The sequence below is a fragment of the Nilaparvata lugens genome, chromosome 4 (genome assembly GCF_014356525.2).
Source record: "Nilaparvata lugens isolate BPH chromosome 4, ASM1435652v1, whole genome shotgun sequence".
NCBI classification, from domain to species: domain Eukaryota; kingdom Metazoa; phylum Arthropoda; class Insecta; order Hemiptera; family Delphacidae; genus Nilaparvata; species Nilaparvata lugens.
This window is the reverse complement of record NC_052507.1, coordinates 54,799,634-54,812,346: the sequence shown is the minus strand read 5'-3', so window position 1 is coordinate 54,812,346 and position 12,713 is coordinate 54,799,634. Positions and strand designations below refer to the sequence as shown.

At 33.5% G+C, this 12,713-nt stretch overlaps 1 protein-coding gene across 3 annotated transcripts in view; it reads left to right on the top strand.

Annotated features, from left to right (window-relative positions):
• Positions 1 to 12,713, top strand: part of LOC111052517 (ubiquitin carboxyl-terminal hydrolase 4) — a 56,312-nt gene that overhangs the window by 9,348 nt on the left and 34,251 nt on the right. For all 3 annotated transcript variants that reach the window (XM_022339227.2, XM_039425882.1, XM_039425880.1), the window contains exons 4-8: positions 3,864 to 3,979; positions 5,860 to 6,028; positions 7,678 to 7,828; positions 11,408 to 11,558; positions 12,069 to 12,262. In XM_022339227.2, the coding sequence (XP_022194919.2) occupies positions 3,864 to 3,979; positions 5,860 to 6,028; positions 7,678 to 7,828; positions 11,408 to 11,558; positions 12,069 to 12,262 (781 nt within the window). The remainder of the gene's footprint in view (positions 1 to 3,863; positions 3,980 to 5,859; positions 6,029 to 7,677; positions 7,829 to 11,407; positions 11,559 to 12,068; positions 12,263 to 12,713) is intronic.

Here is a 12,713-nt window from a genome sequence, read left to right as displayed (position 1 = left end):
GAATTTAATTCTGAAAAGAATGATGTAAGTTGTGTAAACTAAATTTAAATAATAGTTGAATAAAATGTATTCTAATGTAGTACATTACACCACAAAAATTTGCTGTTTTATGAGGAGAGAACTAATAACTCATAGGTTGTAGCTGATTGCAAATAAAATATTCGTTTTTATGAAAAGTTTTATTTTTATATGAAAGTAACATGTCTAAATGACATTAAACTTATACCAAAAGACTAAAGACGATGTTCAAAGTGACCTCCGTTGTTCTTAATGCATATGTTCAGACGTCTTCTCATCGATTGTCGGACCCGTTAAAATATTTCAGGAGTCTGCTTTATCATTTCTATTCCGTTGAAAATCCTTAATCAGAGTTCTTCAAGGGTATCAATCGGACTAAGGTTTTCAAGTGTCCCAAAGATGAAAATCCAAAGGATTTAAGTGTGGTGACCTAGCTGGCCATGGTACTGGCCCACCTCGGCCTATCCATTGATTTGGAAACCTGTGATTCAGGTGTTCGTGTTCACGAACAGCAACACTGAAGTGTGCTGGAGCTCCATCATGCATAAACCAAATGTATTGGCGCAACTGAAGAGGTACATCTTCAAGTAAGATAAATAGCTCCTCTCTCAAAAAGTTTAAGTAGATTATGCCATTAAGCCTGGGAGTAAGCTCGAACAGAAGTAGATGATCTCCTATGATTTCTGCCCAAGTTTTTATGAAAACTGATGTTGTAGACGATTAGGATTGATGACATGAGGATTGTCAGCTGCCCAAATATGTTGGTTGTGGACGTTAACGATAGCAGTTCTTGTAAAGTGTGCCTTGTCGGTAAATGAAACGGTTGTTCAAAAGTTTGGGTTAACAAGTTTTTCTAAAAACCATCGGCAAATACCAGCAAGGGGAATACAGTCTCGTGGCAATAGAGTATGAACTTTCTGGAGGTGGTATGGATGTAATTGTTGCTCTTTTAGGATCCTCGAACTAATAGATTGATTGGCATTAAACTGCACTGATTATTCTCTCGTGCTCATCTCTGGATCTTCATAAATTTCATTAAGAACTTGTTCCTTTAACTCAACAGTCCAAGTGGATCGGGGTCTGCCCGCATAAATGTGCTCTTTGGACATCAAAGAACCTGTTTCAGACAGACGTTGATGAATAGTGGCAAAAAACCTCGAACTTGGACATACTCGGTTAGGAAAGTTTTCTTGATACAAACGTCTTGCTTCAGTTCTATTACTGTGTCCCATCCCATACATTAAATGCACGTCAGCTAATTCGGAGTATGAATAATGTCTAAAGTTACCTGCCGTTTTTTAAAAATTTAACACTCAACACAAAAAAGCAAAGTGAAATGGTTACAAATAACTGGTTAATAGATTAAACAAAAAACACAGCGCGGTTACAGTAGGCCTAACTTAGTTTGTTGTTTTGTTCAACAGTGAGTTAAAATATTTCTGAAAATAATTTTCAGCTGATAATTTCTTTTGAATATTTTCTTATTTAAAACAAAATAGATCAGCTGTTTTGAAACAGCTGTTATTTAAATCCATGTTTTATTTTATCAATGGATAGGCCGAGGTGGGCCAGTACCATGGCCAGCTAGGTCACCACACTTAAATCCTTTGGATTTTCATCTTTGGGACACTTGAAAACCTTAGTCCGATTGATACCCTTGAAGAACTCTGATTAAGGATTTTCAACGGAATAGAAATGATAAAGCAGACTCCTGAAATATTTTAACGGGTCCGACAATCGATGAGAAGACGTCTGAACATATGCATTAAGAACAACGGAGGTCACTTTGAACATCGTCTTTAGTCTTTTGGTATAAGTTTAATGTCATTTAGACATGTTACTTTCATATAAAAATAAAACTTTTCATAAAAAACGAATATTTTATTTGCAATCAGCTACAACCTGTGAGTTATTAGTTCTCTCCTCATAAAACAGCAAATCTTTGTGGTGTAATGTACTACATTAGAATACATTTTATTCAACTTTCATTTGAATTTAGTTTACAGAGCTTACATAATTCTTTTCAGAATTAATTCTCTACAATTTTTATTTCTAAAAAAAATTGTTTACTGGTCATTAAAAAAAGTTATTGGACATCAAACGTAGAAGTCTGTGTTTTTCTACGTAGATTTCTTGCATATTTTAACTTTTTTCTCAAAAACTACTCACACTACAGCTTCCAGACTAGTTTTATTCAATTTTTCAGATATTTTTCCATATGAATCCATCATACGTTTTTTTAAAAAGTAGTCCCCAAACAATTCAGCATCGGTGTATTTCACCAGAGGAACTGAATTCCGGGCGAAATCTTTCACCCTGTATAGCTCGCTAATGAAGCGTTTATGGAAACATTTTTTCTTATTTTCACCTCTACTATCACGTATTGAATTATTTTACCATAATTATGAATCACCCTGTATACGCCCCTGGCACAGATGTTTTTTTATAGTCACACATCTATAATAATTTTATAATAATATTTAAAATATGAATTGAATACTCTCATATAAAGAGATTTACAAATCACCTTCGATTTTGACAATTTTTTTTATGAACAAAAGAACATTCCAATTCTAATGAGGATGATGTAAGGTTGATGAGGTTGATGTAAGGATTGAATAACATAAGCCTACTGTGTAATGAAAGATTAAAGCAAATCTTTTTCAAAATTCTCCTTTATTTTCTATACTATGATAATTTACTTATTAAAATATTCCGAGAACGAACCTAATAAATAACTTACTACAACTAAATCAATCGCAATAAAAACTTTAAAATTTTTCATTGCGTCAAAAACATAACCCACAAACAAGCAAGGTAATCGATCAAACCAGTCTTCTGACCGTGTTCAAATAATTTGATCGCCTGTTCGGCAGCAGTCAAACTTAACCATTGGTTTGACCGTGGTCAAAAGTAACTGGTGTTGGTGGAACGAATTATTTCTGACTTGACCAGCTGATAGACTTTAACCATGTTCAAATGCCTTGACCGAGGTTGGTGAAATAGGGCATCAGTGAGTTATTTCATGATTCTAGTTGTACATCTTTTTTCAATTTTTAAACCCAAACAATTCCGTATTCTGGCCTTTTTCTTTCTCATAATATTTTGATTGCCAATGAAATAAATAATTAAATATTTCTTCTTCTCTTTTCTTCCTTTCCTACTTCTTTCCACCAACTACACCACCACCTCCTCCTCCCCTCTTCACTCACCATTTCCTTCATCTACCTCCTCCTTCTTCACATTCTTATTCATCTTACTATTCCTCCTTTTCCTGCTCCTTCCCCCTCCTTCTCTTTCCACCTCATTCTTCTTATTCCTCTCTCCCTTATTAGTTTTCTTCTCTGTCTCCTTCCTCCTTCCTATTTTTTCTTATCCTTACTTCTTCCCTTTCTACTCCCAGTCCTCCTTCTCATTCTTCTTTTTTGCTTTCCTCATCCTCCATCTAGTCTTCCTCATTATCATTCATCTCTTTCTTCTTCTTTTTCCTCTTCCTCTTCTCCATTTTCTTCTTTGTTTCCTTTTCTTTTCCTATTTCTTCACCTTATATCCTCCATTTGTCGGCACACTAGTATTATGATTAATTTGCATAAGATTTTCCACACATGCTTCTGAATGTCTACTATAATAATGAACATGAACAGAATTTTCCATAATTTTAACAGCAAGTACATTTTTTTCTGATCAGCACTTTCCAGCTCTATTAATTAATTTTTATCAGTCATCAAATATCACTACCCTCAAAGAATATAGATAGTATATTCAGAATTAATTTAAAATTCTTTATCATCTCTTTAAATATTATTACTTGAAGTTCTCAAGAAAATTTGTGTATGTTTTTCAAGATATGAAAACGAAATGGATGACAGAGGAAAAGATATTCTCCAACACAAAATAGAGAGAGCAGTTGATAAAGAGAAGGATGATATCGAAGAGAAACGTTTGAAAAAAAGTGATAAAGGTAAGTGATTGTATATAGTAAAAATTACACTGAAAGTATTATTAAAAGAAAATATATATTTATTAAATAAATGAAGGAATTATAAGATAAGAAAAGATAGATAGATATATTTATTGATAATTGTTACAAGGCTGTTACCTATGGTAACATTTACAAAAATTGACAATATAAAATTAAATCAAACTTGAGATATAAATAATTATTTAACAGTTCTGCATCAGTATAATCAATTACAAATATCAAAGAAAATAATATAGTATATATTATGCCATCATAATTATACTAGATCACATTAGCAATACTAGAGGAAAGGAAAGTTGTTATTTGCATCCATTTGGAGTGAAACTTATCATGAAAGTATACCATGAAATATGAATTATGTGTGATTTGAAGAGTGGAGAGTAGTTAACACAAAAATAGAGATAGTGATGGGATCGGACTCACTAATGGGATGAGAATCACGCTCTAAAGTCAGCCCCTGATGAAAATTGGTTTGCTATCCTTGTCTGTTATGAGAGAACGCAGATAGCTTTATCTTTTTCCAACTCTGCACAGTTGACAAATTATGAGTATCTACCGGAATTAATGAACTTCTAGTTTACAGAGTGAGGCATATTTATGGGAACAGCTTAATGTCTCTGTTACAAGGATTCATTGGTGCTCCTATTTGAATTTTTTTTAAATCTGTGGCTTCAAATTCTGATCTGCCATCTTGGATCTGCCTTTTTTGAATCCAATCTCATTTTTTCAAATTGAAAGGTAGTCCACGTGGTGCATGATTTTGATACAAAATTTCAAGAGAAATTTAATAGGAAAACCGCTCTTTGATATTTAAAACCGTTTTGAAGATATTCACATTTAAATATATTAATAGATCATACAAAAATGCTAGGACTGAGTACATTACACTGTTTAAAGTGTTTCATATGTGAATAGATGCTACTATAAGTGTTTAATAATTCTGGAAAAAGTAAAATTTGATAGTTAAGGGTTTCATTATTTTCAGGTTTCCAATGTACTCATTTTTTTAATGATTTATTAGTATTTTTAAATGTAAACATGTTTGGTACAATTTTAGATATAAATGTGCAGTTTTCGCCATTCATGTTCTCTTGAAATTCTGTATCTAAATAATGTATCACATGACCACCATCCTGTTTTGAAAAATAATTTGGGTTCAGAATGGCGGACCTCAATATTTTGATCCACAGAAAAGTATTTTTTTCACTTCAAATATGATCCCCAATCAAACAATTGTCAAATTTTCCTTGTAACAGGAATATTATGCGGTAGTCATGCATATAATGCACTACTAGAATATTTTATATCATGAAAAATATATTTTATTAGTGGATATAATTTATTTAAAAATAATTTATCATTATTAACACGAATCAACAATAGTAGATCAGATATACCGGCATGACTTGCTATCTATGATGCTGTGAAAGAGAATGGTGGTGGAAAAAGAAACATGGTAACGACACAGTATACATACAGTATGGATACTCAGCTAGTACCCTGGCACAAAAATCTGCCATCTTGTTAGAATGTTCCGCATTGTAATAGTATTGATGGGAGGTTCGGATCACTTTAATGATCCGGATCACTGCTGCGAGCCAATCAAAAAACCAGGATTGGAACTTTCTAATGAATGGCGCAGTCACGTAACGTGTCTAGTATTTGTGCCATGTAAAAAAGCATTGGTTTGGTTGGGCGTTTGATTGAGTCTCCATTCTGTGGTAACGATGCCGTCCTATCATTCCCACTGACTTCCTAACATGAATCGCACTAGGCTATAGTGTTTCATAATTGAACTGATCTATCTATCCATGAATTGTGGTCAAAATCACAGTGTTTAATCAATATTTTTGTTCCAGATACAATAACAATACCAATATCAGACTCCATCACTCCTTCACAGCTGATGAACTGTCATAGTGATCGCAAAAAAATTGCAATTTTCGATGTGAGGAGTGTTGAATGTTTTCAAAAATCGAAAATAAACTTGAATGGAGTGAAAATTATTAATATACCAAATGAAACAGTGTAAGTAGGATTTAGTTTTTATCTCCATTGGTTTTTATGGGAGAGTTCACACATTGGCAAACTGCTACTTCAAAAACTATGATAACAAACAAATGTTTTTTAAAAGTAATTACAGTAACACCAAATGTATATTTTTTGTCCAGATCCACAACAAACTGAGCGTCTTTTTTTGTGAGATACTAAGCTGTTCTCGGAAATTTTTCTCTCTTTTCTGCGTGGAATAGTCTGTCTGTCTGTCTTTAGTTTTCTGCTCGTAAGCAGGTCCTTCTATATGGCAGCAGCCCTCCACTCTCTTCTATTCTCTGCCAGTCGCTTCGTTGCATAGTAGCTCATCCCCTCCTTGATGTCGTCCAACATTTTGTATCTTCTTCTCCCTCTTCCTCTTCTTCCCTGAATGGTCCCCTCCATGGCATCCACACCAACAAGCATTGCCGTCTCATCCAATGTCCCAGCCATCTCCTCTTTCTTCCCTTTATCACATCCAGCAGACTCCTTCTTTCCCCAACCCTCCTCAACACCTACTCGTTTGTAACTTTATCCCTCCAACTGATCCCCTCCAACCTTCTCCATATCCACATTTCCAATGCCTCAAGCCTCCTCTTATTCTCCTTTCTCAGCGTCCAAGTTTCTGCACCATACAGTGCCACACTCCAAACATAGCACTTTATTAAAATAAAGTATAGTAAAATAAAGTGGAATAGTATTGATTAATAATGTGAATGACTTCGTAACGGTTTGAGATATCGATATGCGGTTTTCACCATTCTTTTTTCTTGAAATTCCGTATCGAAATCATGTATCGCATGACCACCTTCCTGTTTAAAAAAATAAAATTGCATTCAATATGGCGGATCCAAGATGGCGGACCAGATTTTTTAAGTAATAGTGAAGTAGTATTTTTAAATTGAGTAGGATCCCCAATCACACCCTCCGTCAAATTACCTTTGTGTATGAGATATTGATCTGTTCTCAGACTTTTCACCCACTCTGTATATTATAATCGTAATTATCTATAGTGAGATTCAGGTTATAATATCAGAATCTGATTAAAATTAGCCGGCTATCCTTGTCTGTCATTGGACAAAGCAGATCGGTGCAAAATCGTTAGTAGGCTGTGAAGAAATATAATGATCCACCAGAAATCTTATTATTGAATCATGAAAAATATATTTAATCTATGAATATAATAAATATACCGTGATGGCTTGAATCACAGCTATCTACTGTAGAAAGTGATGGAAAAAGAAAAGTGGCAACTATGACGTCCTATCATTCCAACTGACTATAAAACAAATCTCGTTATATTTTATAAATATAAATGATAAATTATCTACGAATAGATCTACTGAAATATTGAAGGATTCAAAATAGGCCAATAACCATCCTCGGTAAATTAAGAATCTATAAGCAAAATTTCAAGATAATCACTTGAGTAGTTCAGACGTGATGATGGGAATTCGTGCATTTCCTATCCCATACGTGTATAAGTCTATTATTAATTTTATTATATTATAGATACTTTCTCAAGCCCTTTAATTGGATATTGAATCTGTCGAGCTTGCTTTTTACAGAGAAATTGTTTGATATTGTATTTTGCTGTAATAAATGTTCATTTGTTGCTATGATGATGTGTATGCGACTGATTACAGGCCGAGCCTTATTGGCAGAAAGTTGTCGGAAAGTGATGCGGATGCAGCGGCTGTTTGGGCCGAAAGAAAGTCGATGGATTTGGTTGTGATAGTCGGAGATGCCGCTGATGCCTCTAGTGCAGTCATCAAACTTTTCAGATCGCTGCGAGATGTGAGTTGAAAATCCCTTCCTCTCCACTCACTATCTCAATTCTCACTTAACACTCTCGAACAGAATACCAAAGCCCTATAGTGAGGTCCAAGTTAAAATTACATTATTTTATCAACATCTATGTTATTTTGCTATCCTTGTCTATCATTCGACAGAACAGATAGCGTTATTCTTTTCTAGCTCTGCAATGTTGCTGGACCGTTTTCCAACGTCTAAATATAATCAAACAACGATTATTCAATCTCAATTATTAAAATTTATTATTCGATAATTGAAAAATATATTTTCTTGATGTATAAAATATAATTTATTATTTTTAACAGTTGATATTACGTCAGATATACCGGTATCAACTAACCTCCATAGAAGGCAGTAGCAAGGCAGAGAATCGGCAACGCTGTTCTCCTATTTTTCTCCACTGCCATTATAACGTGGAGCTCACTATAGGTTTTCCGCGCTTGGCCATGAACTCAATAATTATTATTGTCAAGATTGGTTCAAGCTTACCTTTGTTGAAATACAGCTCTGCCGCCGGTCAAGACTTGAATGTTAATTATGGAGCAGCCATATTGAGTCTCACATCGGGCGGGCCATTTAAAAATTCAATCTAATTTGAACAACCTTATCTCTGCCTAACCTGAATAGTCTAAGTCCATCGGAAGACTTGATTCAGTATTACGATTTGGAGGCGAGTCATAGCCAATGCTTTCAACAAAATAAGTATTTATATAATAAAAAAAAATTAAATAAACCTCTCAATGTGACTACAATTAACCTGGCATGACTCAATAGACCATATTAATGTCAGATGCTGCAATACATCATTGGATTGGGTCTGGGTCCTGAACTCTTTCTCTCTTTGAGTAATTTTAACAAGAGCATTTTGAAATATTATATTTTTTTAAATTGAGGGAGAGGTAAAATGTTGTATAAATTACAGGACAAATGTGCTTTCTCTACCTCGGGGGAAATTGTCAAATGTTTTCCCCTCAGGGAGAAAAGCACTTTTCTTCCTAGATGTACAAATAGCGATTAAAATAATCTGTTACTTAGAATGACAAGTAAGAAGGGATTTCAGAGATAGTCAGAATAAACCGGAAGTGTGATTAGCATAAATTGTGACTTCCTTGTTCCCTTGTTATCCGCTATTTTGTCCACCATGTAAAATATGCTGACAACAAAAAAGTAGTTTGTTTTGTGTAGTGGTTTTTCATGTGTTATTATCATTAATAAATCATGTGTTGATGTAGGTACATGGTAGGTGTAATGAAGTATACTGAGGATTACATCAAATTGATTATTTGAAGGATGAAAACGAGTAACTTATCAAAATAAAACTTGGCAGTGAAGTCCGAGTTCATTACAAAAGTCCATAAAACATATTCTCAAACATTGTACTATAGTACAGGAAATGAATGCTCAAAAGAATGTATAGAGGGAAAAGATTGGAAGACAATTTTTGATCCCGCAGTTCTGTTTAGGGTAGTAAGGAGGTAAATATATCGAAAGTCCCCACCCCTACCCCTTGTGCTAAGGGCATGGGGGTGGTTCAAAGGTACATTTTTTTGGTTTTTCACTTATAACATGAAACCTATGTATCTTATGAGCATAACTGTTATACACAAAATCCAAGCTTACATCATTTTTCCTACACTATTCATCTCACAACTTTTTCTATATCTTCTCTAGTTTTCGAGATACCCGCTCTTGAAATTTGCCTAGAATCTTTTTCAATTTTTGCTTTTAAAACTTTTCAAAAATAGATGGAACAAATCCATGCTGATTATGAGCTTATAGAGCATTAAATTCTCTTCAATTATATGTATGATTTCACACTTTTACGCATTTCCCTACAACTGTTGTAGCAGCTTTAGTGTGAAAACTCAATATTCTGGACTCAAAATTGGGCAAAACTCATGAAGTTGTACTCATGAAGTAAACATAACCTATTTTTGGACAATTTTAATCCAAATTTGGGAAGGGAACAGTTTTGAGCTTTAAGCCTGTTGTTCCTTTCCCAATCATTCAAAGTTAAGAATGATATTGTATGTAACAATGTATAAATAAATAAATAAAACTCCAGTTTTGCAACAATAGACCAATTGACAAAGGAATTTGGAGGGAATGTTTTGAACACAATTTTCGACTTTGCAGCTCTGTTGATACTAGTTGGGAGGAGAACATATCAAAAGTCTCCATTCCTAACTCGTGCTAAGGGGATGAGGGTGGTTTAAAAGTTGAATTTTTCAGCTTTTTGCTTCCATGCTCATATCTTGAGAACAATACGTTGAACCGACATAACTAGCTATTACAAAATAAAGCTAATAAATTCTCTACACTTTTTGTTCAGTGGAATTTTGTGATATTCCCAGCAGTTCCCAGATATTCGCTTTTGAAAGAGTGTATTTACTAAAATAACAGGTTTTTATCCAATTTTTTGCTCTTTCAGGGCTTATAACTGTACAACAATGCATCGTATAAATTAATGCTTACCTACCTTAGGTTTGTAAAGCATTGAATTCTTTTTGTTGATGTATTATTTTACTATTCCTAGTTTTTGTTTCATTGTTATAGCAACTTTAAATGTCGTGGGTGAAATGTTCAATATTGCAACAAGTGTCAACTCAGCGGTTCCACACCTTCAACAGAGGGAATGAAGATATGCACTTTTGCTATATTTACCTACTAACTAGTCCAAATTTAGCTATATTTACCTACTAACTAGTCCAAATTTAGCTATATTTACCTACTAATTAGTCCAAATTTAGCTATATTTATCTACTAACTAGTCCCATTTAGCTATATTTACCTACTAATTAGTCCAAATTTAGCTATATTTATCTACTAACTAGTCCAATTTAGCTATATTTACCTACTAACTAGTCCAAATTCAGCTATATTTATCTACTAACTAGTCCAAATTTAGCTATATTTACCTACTAACTAGTCCAAATTTAGCTAAGTCAAAAATTTGTCACAGACACCCCCTTCAAATTTCATTGTCAAATTGTTTCAGCATTGAAAATTTCACCCACTACATTAAAGTTGCTATAACATTGAAACGAAAACTTGTAATAGTGAAATAGTAAATCATTTCAAAGAGAATTCAATGCTCTACAAACCTAAGGTAAGCATTAATTTATACGATGCATTGTTGTACAGTTATAAGCCCCGAAAGAGCAAAAAATTGGATAAGAACCTGTTATTTTAATAATTACACACTTTCAAGAGCGAATATCTGGGAACTGTTGGGAATATCACAAATAACAGAAACCCTAAACAGAACTGCGGGGTCCAAAATTATCTTCCAAACTATTCCCTCTATAACCTTTCCTTGACTGGACTATAACTATGATTAATATTACGAATGTCCAGCCAGAAGCTGATTATTTTTTTCCTGTAAGCATCTTATTATTGTATTAGATAAATTTGAAAACTCCTGCTAACTCTCTTTAAATTTTTAGCTAACATAAAATCTAATAAGTTCATCTAGCCATATTTATCTATTACATATTATATGTGTTTCCAATATATTTTTCCAATCATATGTGTGAATAAATGAAATGACTTTATTTTCAGTACGATTATCCAGTAAAATACAAATGCTTGCAATATCTTGAAGGCGGGTTCACTGAATGGCATCATAAGTATCCGACTTTTTGTACCAATTCAAATTTTTTTGATTTTACGAAACATTGTGCATTTACATCGAACACTCCTCTACTCTTAGGTGAGTCAAAAATAGTTCATCCTTACATTACATTTCTATGATTCATATTTATTTAATTTATTCATTAATTTTTACAAATGTGCTGACAGTAAGGAGTGAATCTTATTAAAAGACTGCTAATGTTGCAGCAATTCGGGGAAGGAACAGTTTTGGGATGTGCCTGTTGGTCCTTCCCCAATCATTTTAATGATTTGTTCTTTGTATCTAAATAAATAAATTGAAACTGGTACATCAATCTTCTACATAAATAAAAATGGATAATCAAATTGATTTTTTACAACTGTATCAATAAGTTCTGATAGCAATAGTACATTTTTTATTGGAGCAGTAGCTGTACCTTCTGAACGGGAATTTTCAATCGCATAGCGAAGCACAGGGGTTCTGTTAAGTTTTTTTTTATAAATAAGCGGTTGTCACTATTTCAAGTCATTTTCTTTCAATTTGTTTATTTCTGCAGTTGTGTTCATTTCAAGTCGGGTCATAAAATTGTTTATTTTCATTTGTTTTTAGATCAAGTCAAGTATCCCACATTAGAAGAGCCGGCCAGTGTGCATAAACCAATAAAGACGTCATCAACCACTAATGATAAAATGCAAACTCCCGCATTAGATAGTACTTCTCGACCTAACAATGCAACCAACTTCTCGTCCATTGCTAACAATGCAACCAAGCAAGTCGTCCCTACTATCAATCGTCAGACAAAGGTACAGTAGATGCTTTCACTTATCAATACCATAGTGACATTCACGCTTAAAGTCATCATCTGATTAACATGCGTTTGCTATGTTTGTCTTTCATTAGATATAGCAGATAACTCCATAATTTTCCAAATCTGCACCGTTGCCAAATTGTTTGCAGGCCGTGTAGAATTTGAATGAACTACCAGAATATTTAATTTCAATTATGAAAATTCATTATCAAATCATTGAAAAACATTTTTACTTGATGATTCATGCATTCGTGATAAAATTGATGAATCAACTATCAAATTTAAATCAAATGTACCAGGATCACTAGAATCAAAACTATCTACTGCAGAATGCGGTGGAAAAGTAAACGTGGCTATCATTTCAAATCTACTAACTTTAAAACTTGAATATCACTATAGAGGATAGGAGTATAACAATAGATTGTTACACAATTATTTTGCAATCT